Below are 24,711 nucleotides of genomic sequence, written 5' to 3'. Positions count from 1 at the left end.
TAGCAGCTAAGGATGCAAGAAAAATACTTACATAGTTACATGGGCCAAATCAGCAGTCTTCCTTGCGGAACGCAAATTGACCCCCTTGGATATCAAATGTGATGCCAACAGACCGTGTCATCGTGTTTCCTAGTAGTTGCACACCGCTTCCCAGATTGTCATCCCTCATGAAGTACGTGCATAGTCCATAGTCGTTATGAAAGTGGAATGAGCTCTGGGGTTGTAGAGTCAGTGTAACACCCATGTAGAACTTCAGCTCCACTGCTGGTAAAGCGGCCCAATTGCTGAACTGTTGAAAGTGGGCATCCTCGAAGCAGATATAATCTGATCCCCTATAATAGCTGCGATTATATCCTAGAGGTCGCATAGCCTTGGTGATTGCTGCATCAAGTTGGGTGAAGGTATCCGACAACAGTATTGTCCATTTAGCCCCAGTGTCTACAATCATTTCTGCGGGGGTTGTGTCCAACGCGACCCCATTGACAAGCACCTCATCCAGCTTCAATGCATACGTTGATCGTTGAAAATCCCGGGACAAGGGAGTGTAGGAAGTGGAGCTGACACGACTGTAATTCCCCATGGACAAGTCGCATGTCTTCCTTTTGTCACTTGCAAAGCAGTAGCTGAAGGCCTTGTAGCCGCCGACCAGTGGTGCTACTTGTTCAAAGAAGGAGAATGCCTCATCAGCAAATCCCAGTATGCCAGCTTCATACTGGTGGTACTCTGTGTCCAAGCTGCAGCCGAAGATGAAACTACGGAAGTTGTATCCCTTGGCATACTGGCCGATTGCGAGCCTGTCCCACACCACCTTGCCCGTGGAATATGTAGATGATGCTCCAAACGTCATGGTGTAAAGGCAAGTATTCTCTTCCTCCAAGCATGCTTTGGTTTGAAGACGTAGCGCCCGGTGGATCAGGTTGCAGAATTCTTCCGAGCACCTAACACGCGTCAAACTCGATGACTTGCTGGGGTCGAATATTTCACCGGCATTGGATTGGTCATGGCACCGGAGAGTGCATGGTTCGCACTGAACAAAAGAAAGTGAGGCTCCAGTATCAACTGCCACGAGATTCCAGACCGGTGGTGTGCCCAGCTTGATGGGCATCAGAAAGAGGAAGTTGTTTATATCGTCATTCTGTATCAAGTCAATCGGCAGCGGCAGGTCCATCTCAACGATGTTTGCAGATGACCTCGTATTGCCGAGGTGTTGCTGGACGCATGGATGGTCCCTGTGAAACAATGGGAACTCAAGTGCTCCGTCTGAGTTGACAACATGATCTGTTAAAACAGGCCCGCCACATAATCGTAAGAGACTCATAGTTAAATGCAAATACAATAAGAAAAATATTTTCAGAAACAATTGAACAACTTGCTATTTGTTGAGTCTAGATTTTGTGTGACTAGTCGGTCACTCAACTGGTTCTCAGGTTTTGAAAACATGCTCTTGTGTGCAAAATTACTGCATAGTCTGTGTGTTTTGTGCAATCTGGAACTAGCCTTTTGGATTTACAGTATGTTCTATAGCTTATGTACTTGTGTGCAAAATTACTGCATATGTGTATTGTGCAAAAAACATAAGCGCGATGAGAACCTATCTTGAACAACACATATAACCAGAAGACAAAATGATGTATATATCAAGCAAACACATATGCTGGCACTTTAGATGTGTAGTGTTTATACTATGGGGTCATCACACTATTACCTAAGATTTTTTGCTAACCAGATTCAGCAATTCAGAGCTATCTACCTTCTTAGGTGCTTTATAAACTTATCACTAAGGTGATGACCTTAGGCTTGAACCTTTTGTGGACAAACTTATTAGCATTAATCGAAATGCTTTTGTAAAGAAGAAAAACATGGATGATAAAGGTGTAACAGCTACCGGGTGCCCCTACACCTCGATGAACAGTAAATTCATAAAAAATGGAAAAAGATTCAAACAAATCTGAAACTTTCAGGGATCAAATATGGTCAAACATCTGATATTCTTGCAAAGTTTCAGCAACAAATAACCTTCATGGAGCCCTCACAAAAAATCACTGCTAAAAATGTACATAATCTTTGAATAATGATTTTAGTTTTTTTAGGTGAGGGCTTCTCGAATGTTATTTTTAGCTAAAACTTTGCGAGACCATCAAAAGTTTGATCATGTTTGATGTCCCAAAGTTTCAGAGTTTTTTTTTGATTTTTTTGAATTTGGTTTGAATTTACTGTTTGTAGAGGGTGTAGGGGCACCTGGGTGCTGAAAATCGCGTCTCAAACATGGATGGGGTGATGGTCTTGCATGAAATGTTACATCACAATCATGTAAAGAAACAAGTTGGAATTGTACACCCAAACTTAATTTTGAGAAGGCGTATTATAAAGTGGACTGAGATTTCCTACTTGAATGTGATACTTTGAGGGGGTTTGATGAAAAATGGTTAAAGTATTTAATGTGACTAAGCTTAATAACGAGACCAAAAGTGAAACTTAATTTCAAAGTGCAAAGGGGGTCACACCGGGGGGGGGGGGGGGGGGGGGGCTAAAATAGAATCTTAGCCTTTATGTGAGATCGTAGGATCAACCAAACATAATATTTAGACAATTCAAAAAAACTAAAATTATTTGACAACATACCTATGGTGTATGCCTACAACTCCAAAAAAAAGTCAGCTCAAAACCCAATTTACCGTGAGATAAAAAAAAGACAAATTCAACTGTGAATAATGTCAACTTTGGGTGAATAGTATTTGGCACTATCACATGTGTAGGTTGAATTAGGAACTGAAACTTTTGGAGGTTGTACATTATACATGGATGTGTGCCTGCAAATATTTTCCGAAATTTTTAATATGTTTTTGTATTTTCAAAAAATGATATATTGATCTCACCTAAGGCTAGATCTTATACTAGTCTCCCCTGGGTCAGACAAGGACACCCCCCTAACCCGTTTCCTCTTTAACATTGTTGCGAATTGCATGGTAATGAAAGCTCAAGAAAATGGTCCCCTAACTGGTCTAGCTGCTGATTTGATCTCTAGTAGGGTTGCTATTTTTACAATATGCTGACGACACTATTATTTGCATTTCACATGATATAGAGAAGTCCATTAACTTGAATTACAGTTATATTTGTTTGAGATCACGTTTGCGGCTAAAGTAAATTACATGAAAAGTGAGGTCCTTTGTATTGGTGGAGATGATTCCATCAGTCAAACACATATGCTGAAATGTTCAGTTGTTAGGTTGGCCGAACTATCATAGTGTCATACATTTTGAGATGGAGGGAGTACTTGGGGTGCCTATTAGCTACACTAGTTTAAAAATGGTGGATTGGGATTTTGTGGAAACAAAATTCATAAAAAATGGTGATGACTACAAGGGTAATGATATGTCAATGGGGTGGGGTGGGGTGTGGTGGGGTGGGTGTGGGGGTATACAAATATCCTATTGAATTCTGTGTTGCCCAATACCCCCTCTTATCATATGTCCATGTTCCCTATGAATAAAACTCGAATTGAAAAATGGTACACACATAGGACAACATTTTTATGGAAGAAAAGAAATATCATATGGTGAGATGGACCAGAGTTTGTAGATCCAGGAATAAAGCTAGTTGATTAGAGGGTAGTAAATTCGTGCCCGTTACCTTACAATAAAGTTATAGTAAAGTTGCGTCAATTAATTTAGATCGGAGGAAGTAATAACGATTTTGTATAAAAGAGAAAGAGACAAAATTACTGAAGGTTGGGGAGGGGCAGCCGGTGGAAGACGCCGTAATTGGTGCAAGTATGAAGAGGAGTAACACTTTGAGGCACCCGGTGTTGTATGGCAAGATGCCAATGGATCTGGCGATCTTTACAAACGACATCGTAATGGTTAGAGAGTGTACCAACCTGCAACAATGAAATTACAATAAACACACAGACAAATAAACTACTCTTATTATGTATATCAAACAAGGTTAATGCTAGCACTAAAGGTGTTCTTAAAACACCAGTTACCTGATACGTCTCCAACGTATCTATAATTTTTGATTGCTCCATGCTATATTATCTATTGTTTTAGACATTATTGGGCTTTATTTTCCACTTTTATATTATTTTTGGGACTAACCTATTAACCGGAGGCCCAGCCCAGAATTGTTGTTTTTTTGCCTGTTTTAGGGTTTCGAAAAAAAGGAATATCAAACGGAGTTCAAACAGAATGAAACCTTCAGAAACGTGATTTTCTCATCAGATAAGATCCAAGAGACTTGGACCCTCCGTCAAGAAAGCCACAAGGAGGTCACGAGGGTAGGGGGTGCCCCCCTAGGGCGCGCCCCCTGCCTCGTGGGCCCCTCGAAGCTCCACCGACGTACTTCTTCCTCCTGTATATATCCACGTAGCCCCAAATGATCGGGGACGGAGCCAAAAACCTAATTCCACCGCCGCAACTTTCTGTATCCACGAGATCCCACCTTGGGCCTATTCTGGAGCTCCGCCGGAGGGGGCATCGATCACGGAGGGCTTCTACATCATCATCCAAGCCCCTCCGATGAAGTGTGAGTAGTTTACTTCAAACCTACGGGTCCATAGCTAGTAGCTAGATGGCTTCTTCTCTCTTTTTGGATCTCAATACAATGTTCTCCCCCTCTCTTGTGGAGATCTATTCGGTGTAATCTTCTTTTTGCGGTGTGTTTGTTGAGACCGATGAATTGTGGGTTTATGATCAAGTCTATCTATGAATAATATTTGAATCTTCTCTGAATTCTTTTATGTATGATTGGTTATTTTTGCAAGTCTCTTCGAATTATCAGTTTGGTTCAATCTTGCCATGGGAGAAGTGCTTAGCTTTGGGTTCAATCTTGCGGTGTCCTTTCCCAGTGATAGAAGGGGCAGCAAGGCACGTATTGTATTGTTGCCATCGAGGATAACAAGATGGAGTTCTTATCATATTGCATGAAATTATCCCTCTACATCATGTCATCTTGCTTAAGGCGTTACTCTGTTTTTAACTTAATACTCTAGATGCATGTTGGATAGCGGTCGATGAGTGGAGTAATAGTAGTAGATGCAGAATCGTTTCGGTATACTTGTCTCGGACGTGATGCCTATATACATGATCATACCTAGATATTCTCATAACTATGCTCAATTCTGTCAATTGCTCAACAGTAATTTGTTCACCCACCGTAGAATACTTGTGCTCTTGAGAGAAGCCACTAGTGAAACCTATGGCCCCCGGGTCTCTTTCTCATCATATTGATCTCCATCACTTTATTATTGCTTTGCTTTTACTTTGCTTTTACTTTATCTACTTTGCATGTTTATACCAAAAATACCAAAAATATTATTTGTCATCTCTATCAGATCTCACTTTCGTAAGTGACCGTGAAGGGATTGACAACCCCTAAGCACGTTGGTTGCGTTGAGCTATTGGTTTTGTGTAGGTACGAGGGACTCGAGCGTAGCCTCCTACTGGATTGATACCTTGGTTCTCAAAAACTGAGGGAAATACTTACGCTAGTTTGCTTCATCATCCCTTCCTCTTCGGGGAAATCCATCGCAGTGCTCAAGAGGTAGCAAGAAGAATTTATGGCGCCGTTGCCAGGGAGTCTGCGCAAAATTCAACATACCAAGTACCCATCACAATCCCTATCTCCCGCATTACATTATTTGCCATTTGCCTCTCATTTTCCTCTCCTCCCAATTCACCCTTGCCGTTTTATTCGCCTTCTCTCTCTCTATCCTCCCTCTCTTTCTCCGTTTGCCTCTTTTTGCCCGCTAGCTTCTTGTTTGCTCGTATGGTTAGAATAGTTGTTTATTTGTTACTAAACAGAGAACCTAAGATTTATGGATACTCATCCGCTTGCTAATCTTTTTAAGAGATCCAGTTATGTTGAACCAATTGCTAGTGAGTTTTGTGCACTAGATTATCTTTATGAAGTTTTGCTTGAAATTCGTGAATCAGAAAATTGCGATGAAGTATTTTATGAAGTGATTCACGATAGAAATTTGAATAAAAAGCATGATTGCAATGATGTTATTATAAATTCTATTAATGTCAATTGTGCTAATAATATGCAAAACCCTAAGCTTGGGGATGCTAATTTTGCTATGTCCTCTACTTGTTGCAACGATCATGATTGGGGTGATTCTTCTTTTGATCTTGAAAATTTATTTAAACCCCATGATGAATATGAGATTGATTATAATGTTTGCAATAATATTGAAAGTGGGTTTGGAAGAATGTCAACTTTAGATCCCACATATTTGGAGAATGTTCAATCTTATGAAGTTTTTGATAAAAGTGGGTTTGGAAAGGTCATGACTTTAGTTGATGTTAATCCCACTATTTTGGAAGAGTGTCAACTTTGCATGCATGTGGATCGTGTTGAAAATATTTTATGTGATAGCTATATCGTTGAATTTGATTATGATCCTACATGTAATTATTATGAGAGAGGAAAATATGGTGGTAGAAATTTTCATGTTACTAAATTACCTCTCGTTATGTTGAAATTGCTATTGTTTCTTTCCGCTTCCTTGCATATGCTAGTTCTTGCTTGCCTTGATAATTTTTTTGCCTATAAGATTCCTATGCATAGGAATTATCTTAGACTTAGATGTTTCTGTCACGTGTTTTATGATGCTCTCTTTGTGCTTCAATTCTTGTCTTTCATGTGAGCATCATTGAAATAGTATGCCTAGCTATAAGGCTTTAAAGAAAAGTGCTTGTTGGGAGATAACCCAATATTTATCCTTGCTGTTATTCAATAAATAAATTATTTAGCCTCTGTTTTGGTTGTGTTTTTTGTGTTTAATTAGTGTTTGTGCCAAGTAGAACTGTTGGGAAGACTTGGGGAAAGTCTTGTTGAACTTGCTGTAAAAACAGAAACTTTAGCGCTCACGAGAACTGCTTTCATTTTTATTTGGAAAGTGATATTTAGTTAATTATTTTTTTAGATGATTAATAGATAAATTTCTCACTTCCAGCAATTTATTTTAGAATTTTTTGGGTTCCATATCTTGCTCTAGCTACAGATTACTACAGACTGTTCTGTTTTTGACAGATTCTGTTTTTCGTGTGTTGTTTGCTTATTTTGATGAATCTATGGCTAGTAAAATAGTTTATAAACCATAGAGAAGTTGGAATATAGTAGTTATAACACCAATATAAATAAATAATGAGTTCATTACAGTACCTTGAAGTGGTCTTTTGTTTTCTTTCGCTAACGGAGCTCACGAGATTTTCTACTTTAAGTTTTGTGTTGTGAAGTTTTCAAGTTTTGGGTAAAGATTTGATGGATTATGGAACAAGAAGTGGCAAGAACCTAAGCTTGGGGATGCCCATGGCACCCCCAAGATAATCTAAGGACACCTAAAAGCCAAAGCTTGGGGATGCCCCGGAGGGCATCCCTTTTTTCGTCTACTTCTATCGGTAACTTTACATGGAGCTATATTTTTATTCACCACATGATATGTGTTTTGCTTGGAGCGTCTTTTATGATTTGAGTCTTTGCTTATTAGTTTACCACAATCATCCTTTCTGTACACACCTTTTGAGAGAGCCATACATGATTTGGAATTTGATAGAATACTCTATGTGCTTCACTTATATCTTTTTAGCTTTATAATTTTGCTCTAGTGCTTCACTTATATCTTTTAAAGCACGGTGGTGGATTTGTTTTACAGAAACTATTGATCTCTCATGATTCACTTAGATTATTTTGAGAGTCTTAATAGCATGGTAATTTGCTTAAAATCCTAATATGCTTGGTATGCAAGATCAATAATAAAACTTTCGTATGAGTGTGTTGAATACTAAGAAAAGTTTGATGCTTGATGATTGTTTTGAGATATGGAGGTAATAATATCAAAGTCATTCTAGTTGAGTAGTTGTGAAATTGAGAAATACTTGTGTTGAGGTTTGCAAGTCCCGTAGCATGCACGTATGGTAAACGTTATGCAAAAAATTTGAAACATGAGGTGTTATTTGATCTTCCTTATGAGTGGCGGTCGGGGACGAGCGATGGTCTTTTCCTACCAATCTATCCCCCTAGGAGCATGCGCGTAGTGCCGAGGTTTTTGATGAATTGTAGATTTTTGCAATAAGTATGTGAGTTCTTTATGACTAATGTTGAGTCCATGGATTATACGCACTCTCACCCTTCCATCCTTGCTAGCCTCTTCGGTACCGTGCATTGCCCTTTCTCACATTGAGAGTTGGCGCAAACTTCGCCGGTGCATCCAAACCCCGTGATATGATACGCTCTTTCACACATAAACCTCCTTATATCTTCCTCAAAACAGCCACCATACCTACCTATTATGGCATTTCCATAGCCATTCCGAGATATATTGCCATGCAACTTTCCATCATTCCGTTCATCATGACACATTCATCATTGTCATATTGCTTAGCATGATCATGTAGTTGACATAGTATTTGTGTCAAAGCCACCATTCATAATTCTTCTATACATGTCACTCTTGGTTCATTGCATATCCTGGTACACCGCCAGAGGCATTCATATAGAGTCATCTTTGTTCTAGTATCGAGTTGTAATCATTGAGTTGTAAATAAATATAAGTGTGATGATCATCATTATTAGAGCATTGTCCCAAGTGAGGAATAAATAAAAAAAGGCCATAAAAAAAGAGAAGGCCCAAAAAAGGGAAAGGCCATAAAAAAGAAAAGGCCCAAAAAAATGAGAGAAAAAGAGAGAAGGGACAATGTTACTATCCTTTTACCACACTTGTGCTTCAAAGTAGCACCATGATCTTCATAGTAGAGAGTCTCTCATGTTATCACTTTCATATACTAGTGGGAATTTTTCATTATAGAACTTGGCTTGTATATTCCAACAATGGGCCTCCTCAAGTGTCCTAGGCACACCCACTAGTTTCTTTTGTTGAGCTTTCATACATTTATATATAGCTCTAGTGCATCCGTTGCATGGCAATCCCTACTCCTTGCATTAACATCAATCGGTGGGAATCTCCATAGCCCATTGATTAGCCTCGTTGATGTGAGACTTTCTCTTTTTTGTCTTCTCCACATAACCCCCCTAATTATATTCTATTCCACCCATAGTGCTATGTCCATGGCTCGCGCTCATATATTGCATGAAAGTTTATAGGTTTGAGATTACTAAAGTATGAAACAATTGCTTGGCTTGTCATCGGGGTTGTGCATGATGATAGCATTCTTGTGTGACGAAAATGAAACATGACTAAACTATATGATTTTGTAGGGATGAACTTTCTTTGGCCATGTTATTTTGAGAAGACATAATTGCTTAGTTAGTATGCTTGAAGTATTATCATTTTTATGTCAATATGAACTTTTGTCTTGGATCTTTCGGATCTGAATATTCATACCACAATTAAGAAGAATTACATTAAAATTATGCCAAGTAGCAATCCGCATCAAAAATTCTGTTTTTATCATTTACCTACTCGAGGACGAGCAGGAATTAAGCTTGGGGATGCTTGATACATCTCCAACGTATCTATAATTTTTGATTGCTCCATGCTATATTATCTACTGTTTTAGACATTATTGGGCTTTATTTTCCACTTTTATATTATTTTTGGGACTAACCTATTAACCGGAGGCCCAGCCCAGAATTGCTGTTTTTTTGCCTGTTTTAGGGTTTCGAAGAAAAGGAATATCAAACGGAGTCCAAACGGAATGAAACCTTCGGAAACATGATTTTCTCATCAGATAAGATCCAGGAGACTTGGACCCTCCGTCAAGAAAGCCACGAGGTGGTCATGAGGGTAGGGGGCGCCCCCCGCCTAGGGCGCGCCCCCTACCTCGTGGGCCTTGTCGATGTCCAAACCGGCAGATCTCGGGTAGGGGGTCCCGAACTGTGCGTCTAAGGCGGATGGTAACAGGAGGCAGGGGACACGATGTTTTACCCAGGTTCGGGCCCTCTTGATGGAGGTAAAACCCTATGTCCTGCTTGATTTATTCTTGATGATATGAGTATTACAAGAGTTGATCTACCACGAGATCGGAGAAGCTAAACCCTAGAAGCTAACCTATGGTATGATTGTATGTTTTTCTACGGACTAAAACCCTCCGGTTTATACAGACACCGGAGGGGGCTAGGGTTACACAAGGTCAGTTACAAAGGAGGAGATATCCATATCCGTACTGCCTAGCTTGCCTTCAACGCCAAGTAGAGTCCTATCCGGACACGGGACGAAGTCTTCAATCTTGTATCTTCATAGTCCAACAGTCCGGCCAAAGGATATAGTCCGGCTATCTGGAGACCCCCTAATCCAGGATTCCCTCAGTAGCCCCTGAACCAGGCTTCAATGACGATGAGTCCGGCGCGCAGTGTTGTCTTCGGCATTGCAAGGCGGGTTCCTCCTCCGGATACACCACAGAAGAGTTTGAATAAAAGGATAGTGTTCGACCCTGCAAAATACGTTCCACATACCACCGTAGAGAGAATAATATTTCCACAAATCTAATCCGCTGACACGTTTCGACAACATGACATCATGCCATGGCTTGGTGATTATTCGAACCGTTTTTCTTTAACTAGCCCCGCACATAACGCGAGGCAGTTTCTTGACACGTCATGTCAAAGTAGAGATCGTGTCCCCCTTATTACGGGATTCTCATTAATACGGTCGTGGGTAACCCAACCGCGCCTAGGACTCCTAGATTTTAGGCAAGTCCCAAACGGCCACGAGGAGGACGCTTGATATTCACCCTCTTTATAAAGGGACAAGGCTTTTACTTTTTTCCTCCCGTGCTTAATCGAATCCTTCCCCCGCCTCGAGTTCTAACACCCAAAGCCCAGGTCAGGTGCTTCGGACCTTCAATCATGTCCGGATCCAGCCTCCAGGGCCGGTAGATGCTATCCTCCGTCATGAAAGAGGATATCAAGAAGTTGAGGGAGGCAAGATACCTGACCGCCGAAGTTTCGCATCGGCTGCCTACACGAGGGCAGGTCGTCCCTTCTCTTGAACCCAATGAAGACGTCGTGTTCATCTCCCACTTCCTCCGAGGACTAGGCCTCACTCTGGATCCCTTCGTTAGGGGTTTGATGTTCTATTACGGGCTTGATTTCCACGATCTAGCCCCGGATTCCTTTCTCCACATCTCGGCATTTATTGTCGTATGTGAGGCCTTCCTCCGCATTACCCCTCACTTTGGCCTGTGGCTCAAGACCTTTGACGTGAAGCCGAATACGGTCGAGGGCAGTATGCAGCATGCGGAGGTGCATTAATAAGCAAGATTGTTGGAGCTCCGTGGCCAAAGGGTTCCTTTCCAGAGGTTTCCGGATTATGGCAATGGGAGTGGTTCTACATCACCGCTCCCAGAAGTGCCAAGTGGGTAGCTTCCCCCGCCTTTCGCTCGGGCCCTCCACCACAACTGATGTCATGGATCAGCAGGGGGTTGAGCTGGGGTCCAGCCAAGGATGTGCCCATACTGCAGAGCCGCATCTAAGATCTCTTCGAGGGAGATTTTAGTTTGGTTATGGTAGTGCAAGTCATGCTGGTTCGTCAAGTCCAGCCTTGCAAACGCCGGCCCCTCCGCTTGTGGGAATTCAACCCAGAAGGACCGCGCGCTATTCAGAATTTCCTAGGCCTGACGCACGAGGAGATGTACAAGTCGTTTTTTGGACCCCAAATAGAGTGTCCGGACACCTCTGAGGACGTGGGCCTGAGCAGCAACCGCACCGCGGCCCAAGTAAGTAATCCTCTAGTCGAACACACAGTCTTTCATTTATCACGACATCATTCTGAAGAATCGCTCTTTGACCAGGACTGGATAACAAAGGTGAAGATGATCTGGTGTTCGGCCCCCCTTCCCGAAGGCTTGGACAATCCGGTGCTGGAAAAGATGCTCGAGCCAGCACCTTGCCCGGTGCCCTCAAAGGAAGATGAAGGGGGGAACAAAGAGGCCGAAAGCGGGCCTCCACCGCTACCTATTCCATCTGAGGGAACGAGCGCCTCCGTGAGGGAGGATAACCAAGGGAGGAAGAGGACTACCTCTGATGATCCGGAAACCAAGGTTTCCAAATGGGAGAAGAAAACTCCACCAGAGGGTCCTGCCTCGGAGGGTGCTCCTGCCGCACAAAGTCCGTGCGGGGATCAGCCCTCTAACGAGCTGTAAGTAATCAAAAAGTACTTAATAGCGAAGATATACTACCTTACTTCTGAGGGAGATAACCGAAGCATTTTATCTTGCAGTTTGGATCTGAGCCCTTCTCAGCAGAGCTCGTCATCGGGGGATCTTCTTCCGGAGATGATGGAGAGTGAAATGCCTCCCCCGGACTCCCCAGCTCAAGAAGTGGGCAACCTTGAAGTGTCATCACGGAGAGTTTCTGCGGATCCGGCAAGGCCAGAAGGTAATCCCATGGTCACCCGAAGCCCTCAGTATCCGGCTCTTGAAGAGAGCAATCAAAAGAGTCCGGCGCCATCTATTATGCGGTCGGACGTACTGAAGGATATGTTAGAGCGAGCGACTATCTCAGAAGAGCACCGTACATTAGTGTGTACGGTGATTGAAAGGATTTCGTCCGCCAAAAAGGGGTTGCATGAAGCCTTTATGAGTCTACTGACGGGCTTTGAGGTACGTGAAATGATATGCATTTGTGATGGTACCGCACATTTTTAGGTGTGCCCTGTGTAGATAGTAGCCCCTAAGACTCTGGTTGTCATCGAGAACGGCGGCGAACAGAGGATCATAGTCCTCGGTAATAACCAGACCGCCTTTATGTGCAGGTGTCCGAAGCTCCGATGGCTAGCCGGACTGATGGGGTTGCCGAACTGAAGCGGCGATTGGATGCGGCGGATGCCGACATCGAGCTTGTTAACAAGCGGCTTGACGAGGCACAGGGTAGGTGATGTTTATAATGAATGTCACATAGTAAGAGGAGCGTGATGCCAGTATCTTTAATATATTGTGACTGCAGATGGAGCTGCCACCGTGGAGGCCCTGCGGGCGGAGCTTGCCCGAGCCAAGGAGCAAGCAAGGAGTAGTAATGCGGCCGCTTTGAAGGCGGCCGAAGAGTTGAGAGCTGAGAAGGCCGCGCATAGCGAGAGCAAAGAGAAAATGGCCAAAATGGCTGTGAAGTTAAAAGACACTGCCGACCGCTGCCAGTTTCTTGAAGAAGAAAACCGAGCGAAGGCTACGGACCTCGAAAAGGCCACAATGGCGACCGAAGACACCCGCTCTACAATGAGAGCGAAGGAGGAACTGCGTGAAGCCGGGGACATTGTGGCTGGTATGCCCCTCTGGATCAGCTGTGGAGTTCGGCCGACGCATATCTGGACTTAGCGGCGAGCGCTGTTGATGCGGCCGAATACTTCCGAGATTAAACAGATCATGAAGTGGACAAGCTGTTCTGGTCGCAATTTAATGTTACAGAGCGTCCGCTTCCATTGATTGATCAGCTTGCCGAATGGGCCGAACTCAATAGATTGTCCGGACTCGCCATGAGGTCTGTCGTGGATCATCTGTGGCCGGAAAGGCCAAAGTCGAACATCTATTTTAGCTTGGTGCAGCAGTTCCTTGGTGCAGTGCCACGCATTAATGCGATGAAGTGGTCGGCGTGCATAGAAGGCTCGCGGATGGCCCTTGCCCGTGTCAAAACATACTGGGCGGAGATGGATGCCACCACTGTCGCGGCGCAGGGTTCGGCCATAGGCCGAGTGGCTGCCGAGCACTATTTTGAAGAAGTTCTTGAGGGCGCTCGTTCGATAGAGGCCCAGTGCTCGAAGAATTTTATGTTTGAGTGACATGTATTCCCATTGTAAAAACAACGTTTTATTGAATTTATCAAGGCTGTATTTATACTTTTTCCCGAAAGTATTGTGATGCCTCCTGTGCGGCCGTTTATGTATACATGTATATAACCTGAAAGATTATAGTCATCGGTTTCAGCCCCCATGCATATAATGCGGGGGTGTCCGCAGAAGACGCGTATTCACACTTAATCCAACGTCTTGGTCCTATTAAGGAGGTGATAGCGCAGCGAACTAGGCAACCGGACTATAATGCTTTAGCACTTTCACTTAGCCAGAGGAGTTTGACAGTGGGGCTACTACATAGCCCCTGGTGGCTCCGCACTCATCCGGATTCGGGGTGCGTTCATGCCTGGCCGGGAAACGGCCCTTCGTTAATGTGGAGGAATCCCGAAGATTCCAATAGTTCATCGAGTGGTTGACCAGTCTCACGCTATATCATGACAGTCAGTTTTTGGCTTTCTCTACTGATGTGCTCGTCCGGATGAACCAGGGTACAATCGCAGTAGTTCTCCTGGTGCCGCCTTAGCCGATAGAGCGGAACGTAAGGCAGCAAAACACAAGAGCCGGGCAAACCCAGCATTTGACCAAAGACATGATTCAGAGCTGATGCATATAAGGCCAATCTCGCGACGCCGAATACTCCCTAAGGTATTCGGTCTTTATGGTGTAAACCGGGTCTAAACAGTACCCTTTGTAAGAAGCCCCTGGTGTCCAGGTACATGCATTATTCTGGCGTGGCCACATGCCAAGACGTCAGCATCCTTCTCGATTATACTGAGAATCCAAGGGATGTAAATCAATAAGAGACAGTAAAAAAGGTTTACGCAGGGTCTTAATCTACAAAGAATCCTTGAACGGGTCCCTGCTGCACGTCTGCGTCTGTGTCTCCGTTGTGCCGTATCCTGGATGGGTGTAGCACGATGGTCATCTGAAAAAGAGAGGAACTTAATTGAAAAGTTGTCGTGCAAAGGTTAAGTGTACTAAATAAACAATATATAGTTTAAAATGAGTAAAGGTGAGCCTTATTGCCACTTTTGCGCGCGCGTTGAGCCCCTTGTATTGTAATAGGGGTATAGCCATCAAACCTGTATTAATTACGTATAGCTGCGCCGGACTCATCTAACCGCGTCCATGGTCTTAACGACCTGTCAAATGCTTGAGTTGGTGAGGCCGTTTAGTGTGCGGGAGCCAAGGCGGCCGCACCGTCTTCGGCGCGCAAGGAGCGCTCAATATTTCCATTTACTGTAATGATGCCGCATGGACCGGGCATCTTAAGCTTGAGGGAAGCGTAATGGGGTATTGCGTTAAAGCGAGCGAAAGCTTCACGTTCGAGTAGTGCTTGATAGCCACTTTGTAATGGAGCGACGTGGAAAGTTAAATTTTCGCTGCGGAAGTTATCGGGGAAGCCGAATATAACCTCTAGTACCAGGGAGCCCCTGCAATGAGCCTCCGGGCCTGGCATTATTCCTTTAAAGGTGGCATTGCTGCGGCAAATTTTTGTTGGGTCTATCCCCATTTTGCGGACTGTGTCCTGATATATCAGATTTAAACTGTTTCCGCCGTCCATCAGGACTCGTGTGAAGTGGTATCCGTCAATTATTGGATGTAAAACCAAGGCAGCCCATCCTGCACGCCGGATACTTGCCGAGTAATCCCGATGGTCGAAGGTGATCGGTTGGGATGACCAGTAGCGGAGCTCCGCGGTGATAGGCCCTGGGGCATGTTTCTCTAAAGGTGCCGCTTTGTTTCTCCCTTTTATTACATGTAACACGTTGACTGTTTTGACTTCTGGTGGGAATTTCTTCTGTTCCCCTGTGCTTTGCTTGCGAGGCGCGTCCTCGTCTTCACTTGGTGTATCCTGCCCCTTGTGTTAGGCGTTGAGCTTGTCGGACTATTTGAAGACCCAACATTCTCTGTGGGTATGATTTGCAGGTTTATCAGGGGTGCTATGGATTTGACATATTTGGTCCAGAATTTTGTTTAGGCTGGACAGTTCGTCTCTGCTGCCTTTGGAGGGCGGCTTTTGCTGACCTGGCCGAGAGCTTCTAAATCCGGCGTTTACCGCCGTGCTCTTCGGGCTGTCTTCTTTATTCCGGCGCTTATTCTTGTTGCGTCGTGATTTCCCGTTTCTATCCCTGACTTCAGATGTACTTGGGTCGCTGGTGCTTCATCGGGCTAACCAGCTGTCCTCGCCCACGCAAAAATGGGTCATGAGGCTTGTTAATGCTGCCATTGTTCTCGGCTTTTCTTGACCGAGGTGTCTGGCAAGCCATTTGTCTCGAACACTATGCTTGAAAGCTGCTAAGGCTTAGGCATCCGGATAGTCGACTATTTGGTTCTTTTTAGTGAGGAACCTGTTCCAAAGTTTTCGGGCGGACTCTCCGGGCTGTTGAGTTATATGACTTAAATCGTCTGCATCCGGTGGTCAGATGTATGTCCCTTGGAAATTTGCCTAAAAGGCGTCTTCGAGCTCTTCCCAGCTTCCGATGGAGTTTTTGGGGAGGCTTTTAAGCCAATGCCGAGCTGGCCCTTTGAGCTTGAGGGGTAAGTACTTGATGGCATGGAGATCATCTCCTCGAGCCATATGGATATGGAGGATGTAGTCCTCAATCCAGACCCCAGGTTTGTTGTTCCGTCGTATGCATCTATGCTTACGGGTTTGAATCCCTCTAGAAATTCATGGTCCAGCACCTCGTCGGTGAAACATAGGGGGTGTGCGGCACCCCTGTATTTGGGTGTACCGTGGTGTTCAGATGTTTGTTGTGTTGCATTGTGTGTTGGAGCGCGCTTGCGTGGTCCATAGATGGATCTAGTTGCGTTGTCCTTTTGATGCGAGCCCTTACGCGGATCACGTACTGCTTTATGTGCGGCGTCGTTTGCCGCTTTATGTTGGCTATGAGGTCGTCTATCCGACCGGATGGCCATTTTATTTTTTAATTGTGGAGGATCTAAGGCCTCCTCATCAAATTCAGGTAGCAACTTTCGCTTCGGATAGCTCTTGGTGTGGCGATTACTGCCATACTTCGCTGCAGTGTTGAGCACTTCACTCCATTTGATTTTGAGTGTGTCTTGTGCAGCCTTGAGCCTTTGCTTCTGTTTTTTCAGACTCCTCGCCGTGGCAACAAGCCTTTGGTGGGCATTATGTTGCTCCAGGCGCCTGTCTGGTGTGGTGTCGTCCGGACTGTTATCTTCGACGGAGTCGGGTTGTTCGGTTTGATTCCCCGTGTTGCCCTGGTCGGGCGATGGTTCACCCTGCTCTATCGCTGGGTCTATATGATCGTTATTTCTGCCGAGGCGGGATTTGGAGCGGCGTTTACGTCGCCGCTTTGACTGCTTCTCGAGGGAACAACCCTTTGATGCGTCCTTCCGTTCCTTGTCGTTGTTTTCGTTGGGTGTGTCCGCCATGTATACGTCATATGATGAGGTGGCTGTCCAGTGCCCTGTGTGTAGTGGTTCCTCTTCGCCTTCCGCATCATCGTCCATACCGTCGATGTCTTCGGAGTCGAAGTCGAGCATGTCGGTTAAGTCATCGATAGTGGATACTAAGTGGGTGGTGGGTGGGCGGCGAATTTCTTCGTAATCCACATCCCAATCCTGTCGGGCGTAGTTCGGCCAGGACTCTCCTGACAAGGAGAGAGACCTTAATGAGTTTAGTATGTCGCCAAAGGGCGAGTGCTGAAAAATATCTGCGGAGGTAAACTCCATGGTCGGCACCCAATCGGATTCGACAGGAACGGGCGCAGGCGGTTCGGAGTCCATGGCCGGAGAAGGATCCGGCAGTTTGGCAACACGGCTCTCGTGAAGGGTAAGGTCGATATTTGGCTCGATCGCCGCAGAGGATACAACCTCCGTGGCAGGGTCTATCCACCCGTCCATGGATGGCGCAACTGGCTCCGAATTGAGGGTCGGAGCGGCTGCCGGTGCGATTTCTTGAACACTGTCCGATGGTAGAGCTAAATCGTACTCATCGTGACCGCATGGTGCACAAGACAGGGGCTCGAATCCGTCAAAGATCAAGTCTCCGCGGATATCGGCCGTGTAGTTTAAGCTTCCAAACCTAACCTGGTGGCCAGGGGCGTAACTTTTGATCTGCTCCAGATGGCCAAGCGAGTTGGACCGCAGTGCGAAGCCGCCGAACACAAAGATCTGTCCGGTGAGAAAAGTCTCCCCCTGGACTGCATCGCTATCGATGATCGTAGGAGCCACCAAGCCTAACAGCGACGGCACAGAGGAGCTCTCAATGAAAGCACCAATGTTGGTGTCAAAACCGGCGGATCTCGGGTAGGGGGTCTCGAACTGTGCGTCTAAGGCGGATGGTAATAGGAGGCAGGGGACACGATGTTTTACCCAGGTTCGGGCCCTCTTGATGGAGGTAAAACCCTACGTCTTGCTTGATTTATTCTTGATGATATGAGTATTACAAGAGTTGATCTACGACGAGATCGGAGAGGCTAAACCCTAGAAGCTAACCTATGGTATGATTGTATGTTTTTCTACGGACTAAAACCCTCCGGTTTATATAGACAACGGAGGGGTCTAGGGTTACACAAGGTCGGTTACAAAGGAGGAGATATCCATATCCGTACTGCCTAGCTTGCCTTCCACGCCAAGTAGAGTCCTATCCGGACACGGGACGAAGTCTTCAATCTTGTATCTTCATAGTCCAACAGTCCAGCCAAAGGATATAGTCCGGCTGTCCAGAGACCCCCTAATCCAGGACTCCCTCAGGCCCCTCGAAGCTCCACCGACGTACTTCTTCCTCCTATATATATATATCTACGTACCCCCAAACGATCGGAGACGGAGCCAAAACCTAATTCCACCGCCGCAACTTTCTGTATCCACGAGATCCCATCTTGGGGCCTGTTCAAAGCTCCACCGGAGGGGGCATCGATCACGGAGGGCTTCTACATCATCATCCAAGCCCCTCCGATGAAGTGTGAGTAGTTTACTTCAGACCTACGGGTCCATAGCTAGTAGCTAGATGGCTTCTTCTCTCTTTTTGGATCTCAATACAATGTTCTCCCCCTCTCTTGTGGAGATCTATTCGATGTAATCTTCTTTTTGCGGTGTGTTTGTTGAGACCGATGAATTGTGGGTTTATGATCAAGTCTATCTATGAATAATATTTGAATCTTCTCTGAATTCTTTTATTTATGATTGGTTATCTTTGCAAGTCTCTTCGAATTATCAGTTTGGTTTGGCCTACTAGATTGGTTGTTCTTGCCATGGGAGAAGTGCTTAGCTTTGGGTTCAATCTTGCGGTGTCCTTTCCCAGTGACAGAAGGGGCAGCAAGGCATGTATTGTATTGTTGCCATCGAGGATAACAAGATGGGGTTCTTATCATATTGCATGAAATTATCACTCTACATCATGTCATCTTGCTTAAGGCGTTACTCTGTTTTTAACAGAATATTCTAGATGCATGCTGGATAGCGGTCGATGAGTGGAGTAATAGTAGTAGATGCAGAATCGTTTCGGTCTACTTGTCTCGGACGTGATGCCTATATACATGATCATACCTAGATATTCTCATAACTATGCTCAATTCTGTCAATTGCTCAACAGTAATTTGTTCACCCACCGTAGAATACTTATGCTCTTGAGAGAAGCCACTAGTGAAACCTATGGCCCCCGGGTCTCTTTCTCATCATATCAATCTCCATCACTTTATTATTGCTTTGCTTTTACTTTGCTTTTTTACTTTATCTACTTTGCATCTTTATACCAAAAATATTATTTATCATCTCTATCAGATCTCACTTTCGTAAGTGATCGTGAAGGGATTGACAACCCCTAAGCGCGTTGGTTGCGTTGAGCTATTGTTTTTGTGTAGGTACGAGGGACTCGAGCGTAGCCTCCTACTGGATTGGTACCTTGGTTCTCAAAAACTAAGGGAAATACTTACGCTACTTTGCTGCATCATCCCTTCCTCTTCGGGGAAATCCATCGCAGTGCTCAAGAGGTAGCATTACCGTGGTTGATCATCCAACGAACCGCGGAACTGAAGATCGTTGAATCCATATTTTGACTTGGCAAAGAACTGAAATAGGGAAAAGTTAAGTCGTTGGATATACATATCGAGAATAAGTAATTTTGAGTAAACATTCAGTATGCAACATACCTTGATGAGCACAACAAAGGTCACTGATGTGAGGACACCAGTGAGGAAGGCGACCGGCCGAACGACTCCAATAGCTGTGGTATTCCCTGTTTGAACAGTCGAATTTAGACATATGCATATTTTAAGACTAACTAATAAGGGTATCTTCAGATCCCTAAAACGGACACACTATTTGTTCATAGACGGATCCGGACAAGTCCGCAAACACTGATACGGGAGCCAGCCATCCAACAGCCTAAATACCTGGTAAATTCTGGCATCAATTTTCATTTTGAATGTATATCAATATGTATTAAATTAAAATGTGGTGTTCATAGCATCCAATCACAACCAAAATAGACGGATGTTCATAGTTCTCTCATGTGCCCGATCACAAAAAATCCAGTCCGGCAATCCGTGCAAAAAAAATTATTTTTGCCCTCCCAGACCGGCTACTCGTACCTCCTCCCTCACTCTGCCCCTGGCTCCTCCTCACCAGCCGCTGCTATCTCGGCCTCCTCCATCTTGGCCATCAAGCACTTCAATGTCTTGACATGGGTGTGATCATGATCATCGTCGCTTCGGGATCCAACTAGTCTGGTCAACATTTGTGTCTCCCCCAAAGCGGCCGCAAGCTCAACTCTCCTCTCTTCAAGCTTGGCCATATTATCGGCTGCCGCTATCAAGATGTTAAACCTCTCTGTCCTTTTCTTCTTCATTTTTGGAACATTTGACACATGCGTCCTCCTTCGCCAAGATGCCCTCGAACCTCTCCGTTATCTTGGCCGCCACCCTTTCTCGCTTCTCCTTCTTCTCGTCCCATTTCTTTTCGGGAACCCCCTTCTAACCTTCTTGAGCGGCCTTTTTGTTGGGTCAATTTTATCACCTGCGTCTTCCTCATTGTTGATGCTGGCGGTCTTCATGGAATTGGCGATTCCATTTTGACACTTGGGTTGCCCATCCAACTTTAACCAACCATGCATGAGGACAAAGTTCCTCTTATCAATCTTCAAGAATAAATTACACAGACGGATGGCTACACAAAAATAAATTCTCAACATTGTGCATCGACCATAGCCGGACAAAAGACATAGAGCATGGACGACCAAATGTAGAATATATAGAGTAACTTATTTCTTTGATGATTAGTGCACACTTGGCCACCGACCGATGAGTTGTTTCAAATGGCCACAATACTTGCTCACGGCTTCGTGGATGATGCACCATCGATGGTTGAGCGACTTGATCCCACGATTGCGGATGAGTTTGTTGAGGTAGAGGTCAAAGTTCTTGTGCTCATGGAACCAAGTATGGATGTTGGCCTGAAATGTTGCACCCTTTAGCTCCCTGCTATGTATCACATCAATTCTAGTGGCCAACCACACATCGTAAAACAATTCGACCTCCCTCATGCTAGAACTTTCTCCACTGCCCCTCTTCTTTGGATTGGTCGGCCCGTCCTTTGGATTAAGGTCATCGTCACTGTCCTGCTGTGGTTTCCTGATGTACGAGTCTGACTGCTGGGTGTACATGCCCGTGCCCAGCTGGGGGTGCCCATTCAGCTCTGAGGCATCCACTTGTCATTCCTTGTAGTAGCCTCCACCTACCCTCCATTGTGGATGATCTCCATCATCTTCCTACCTGCATCATCATACGATGACTCACTCGTTTGAGACATATTGGTGAACAAAGAGTGTGCACCGAGCTAATCCACACAGGGTGTCTGCAAACGCACAAGCGTAAGCAATGGGTCGGGGAAATGGAGCATCGCTGCGTTCACATCGACGCAATATGGCACATGCATGCGGTAGAGGCCGGGGATTACTGCTATCGGCCAAGCTTGTAGCGACCCGACCTCAGACGGTCAAGTCTCTGTGCTTAAGTGTCATCCCTGGATCGGTATGCTAACACACACAGTACTCGAGGATTTATAACAGAGGTAAATCACATGTATAAAGTAACGCAAAATATTATTACCTCAATCCAAATAGCGGAAGTAACAAGGTTGTGGATTCCCATCAACACCAATGGCAAAGTTGAGTGTAGAAATCGTAACCCTAACGTATCACTTACTCGTCGTAAGAATCATGCAACATGAGACGTTGCAGCCACAAAGGGTCGGTACATTGAATGTGCTGGCAAATTTACACCACAGGATAATCATGAATAATAGCTAACACTACATGCATATTTGGCTGGTGGAAAAGCTCTATGGTTATAGTGTTTTTGTGAAAAGCCAATTTTTCCCTACTGCAAAGGAATAAATTTATTTAACTACAAAGTTGGTTGAAAATATTGAGAAGGTTCTGCCAACTCAATCCCAAATTAACATCAATAACCCAACAAATTATTTAAGTAACATGATGAGATCAATATGATAATCCAAGAACCAGATACTCAAGATGTCCATAACCGGGGACACGGCTAATCATGATTAGTTTGTACACTCTACAGAGGTTTGCGCACTTTTCCCCACAAGACTCGATCTCCTCCGTTGGATTTCTCGCACTACATGATGTTTGAGAAACGGATGACCGAGACAGAGACATAGTCTTTCAGAAGCATTAACTCTCTACTTCGGATAGACTATACCACCTACAACCCACTACCTGCTAGTCTATCTCTTCAAGAGCTTCACGCAACTTACTCAACTATGCTAGAGCCCATAATAGCTTGTGGCTGCACACGGAAGTTTCTAGCATGAATAATCATATGATCCCTTTGAGCCTGGGTGGCATTCCATAGGGTGATCACACGGGTCCTCCGGGATCCCTTGGGCAAACACTGGGTTCTCCTGGTGCCCCAACCAATCCACCCAGATGTGTATTAAAGTAGCCACCTTAATTTAACCATTAAATAATAACTCTCACATCTGTCATGAATTATCTCAAACCAATCCACGTCTACGAGCATAGCATAGCAATATGAGCAGAACGAAAAGTAACTCCCAAGGTTTGAATGCAGGGCAATAGGTTCCTACCTCATCAACTACTTCCTGATACCCACATGTTATCAATTCCTAACCATGCAATGTTTCAGGGTGAAACTAATGCATAAAACCTGGGTATGAAAGGGATATGATCAAAGTGTGAACTTGCCTGCAATGTTGATGAAGATGATTCACACTCATAACTCTTGATAGTTCTACTCGTCACACTCCGTTCAACCTATCGTAGGCAAGCAATAGTAACCACACATAAGCAATCACTCAAAAGGTCGGAAAGAACGAAGAACAATTCGGAAAGCATCAAAACCAAGAAGATAACTCTTGCAACATAAAAAATTTCTAACAGTACCAAAATTATGTGTATTTGGCCTTATCAGAAAGTTTAGGTCAAGAGCTTTGGTTTTCCAAAAGAATCAACTCAAACGGAGCTACGAAACTCAAGTTATGAACAAAAGAAGTTTGAATACAAATCTGTTTGAATTCAAATTTTAAAACTTTCAAAAACATGTTTAAGTTGTTTTACTGGATAGAGGAGATCATAACGAAGAAGTGGGCGTTGGTTTCATTGGATTTGGATAAACGAGTAAAAAGATGCGGTCGTTAGAAAACCAGGGGCTAATCTATAAATAAAACCTAGCGAATAGGTCCCTGGCAGAAAACTAAAATAAAAGAAAAAGACTAAATAGTGAATGTTCGTTACTGATCGCTAACGAACGAAAATCGTTCGCTACCGAACCATAGCTAATGAACGCTCGTAGAATAAGTTAACCTAAAATAATAAAGCGGCTAAAAACGAAAACCGAACCCTAATTGAAAATAAACTGGGACGGTTAGTTACCGGTTCGGCCGGTTCAGGCAGGAAAACCGATGGCGACGGTTTGTCAACAATGGCGGCTCCGGCGGGGTCGGCGGCGGGGCGGCGCGGCGCGGGTGGCGGTGGATGCGGCGCGGGACTGCAACGGCAGCGAGGCGAGCAGGTGGGGCACGACGCGGTGGCGGTGGTGCAGCGACGACGGTGTTCGGCGGCAGCAGCGGATCTGGCTGCGGCGGCGGCAATGCGGGCGGGATGCGGCAACGGCGAAGCGAGAGCGGGGAGGAGAGAGAGGGACGAGGGGCGTCGGGGTCGGCCTTAAAAGGGCGAGGGAAGGGGAGGTGGTGGCGTGGAGGAGGGGGCGATGGGCGTCGTAGAGGCGGCGGACTCCGGCGAGTCCCGCTGGGGCACGCGATAAGGAAGGCGGCGGCGCGCTGGCTGGGTTGGGCCGTGGCCTGTTGGGCCGGCCCAGTTCGGCGGTGGGGAGAAATGTTTTTTTATTTATTTTTTCAAATATATATATATATATATTCCAGACAAACAAAAATAAAAAATATTATATAGGCATATAATATATCAAAATTTTCAGAAAAAGATTTTCTATGACATGAACATTTTTGTAGCACCAAATAAAATCTACAGAAATTCAAATAAAGCAAAGAGTGCTACTGTTGAAATAAAACCTCATAAAAATCATTTTAAAAAAACCTAAATGAATTCAACTTTATTTATCTCCAATTTTCTGATGTAGGGAATCATGTTACCCTATTTTCCATATATTTTATTTTTGGAGAAAAATAATTTGAATAAAACTCAAATAACTCCGAATTGAAAATAATTTCAAAAGGATATTAAATTTGATCCTTTCAAACTCCCATCTCATATTTCATACCTTTTGAAGAAGTCATTTTATCTTCTCTCATGAAAATCATTGAGTTGCATAAAGTTTCAGAATTGGAAATATTTTCAAATGAAATTCAAATATTTTCAACACCCCTTTTCATTTAAATAAATAGAAGAAGTCATGTCATCTTCTCTCCAGGGTTTTGCGGTGAAAAGAATTTGAATTTACGGAGATCATAAATGCAAAAATGAAAGTTTGGAA

At 44.5% G+C, this 24,711-nt stretch overlaps 1 protein-coding gene across 1 annotated transcript; it reads right to left on the bottom strand.

Annotated features, from left to right (window-relative positions):
* Positions 1–49: 49 nt before the first annotated feature.
* On the bottom strand, positions 50–20,788 carry LOC147973792 (aspartic proteinase CDR1-like). Its single transcript, XM_087525099.1, has 5 exons — positions 20,552–20,788; positions 19,870–19,957; positions 19,721–19,788; positions 3,726–3,880; positions 50–1,260 (listed from the first exon to the last, which is right to left on the bottom strand). Exons 4-5 carry the CDS (start codon positions 3,853–3,855, stop codon positions 50–52), a joined length of 1,341 nt encoding a protein of 446 aa, XP_087381225.1. The 5' UTR covers positions 3,856–3,880; positions 19,721–19,788; positions 19,870–19,957; positions 20,552–20,788.
* Positions 20,789–24,711: the final 3,923 nt, after the last annotated feature.

The sequence above is a fragment of the Triticum urartu genome, chromosome 5A (genome assembly GCF_056163025.1).
Source record: "Triticum urartu cultivar PI428250 chromosome 5A, HENAU_Tu73, whole genome shotgun sequence".
Lineage (NCBI taxonomy): Eukaryota > Viridiplantae > Streptophyta > Magnoliopsida > Poales > Poaceae > Triticum > Triticum urartu.
The sequence above is the reverse complement of the archived record's forward strand: the minus strand, read 5'-3'. Positions and strand labels throughout refer to the sequence as shown.

Excerpts from the sequence above, each read along its gene's own strand:
- LOC147973792 (XM_087525099.1), bottom strand. The coding sequence starts at position 3,855 with ATGTCGTTTGTAAAGATCGCCAGATCCATTGGCATCTTGCCATACAAC. Across the intron at positions 1,261-3,725 it reads CTGCCCCTCCCCAACCTTCA|ACGGAGCACTTGAGTTCCCA; the intron begins GTAATTTTGTCT and ends TTGTCAACTCAG.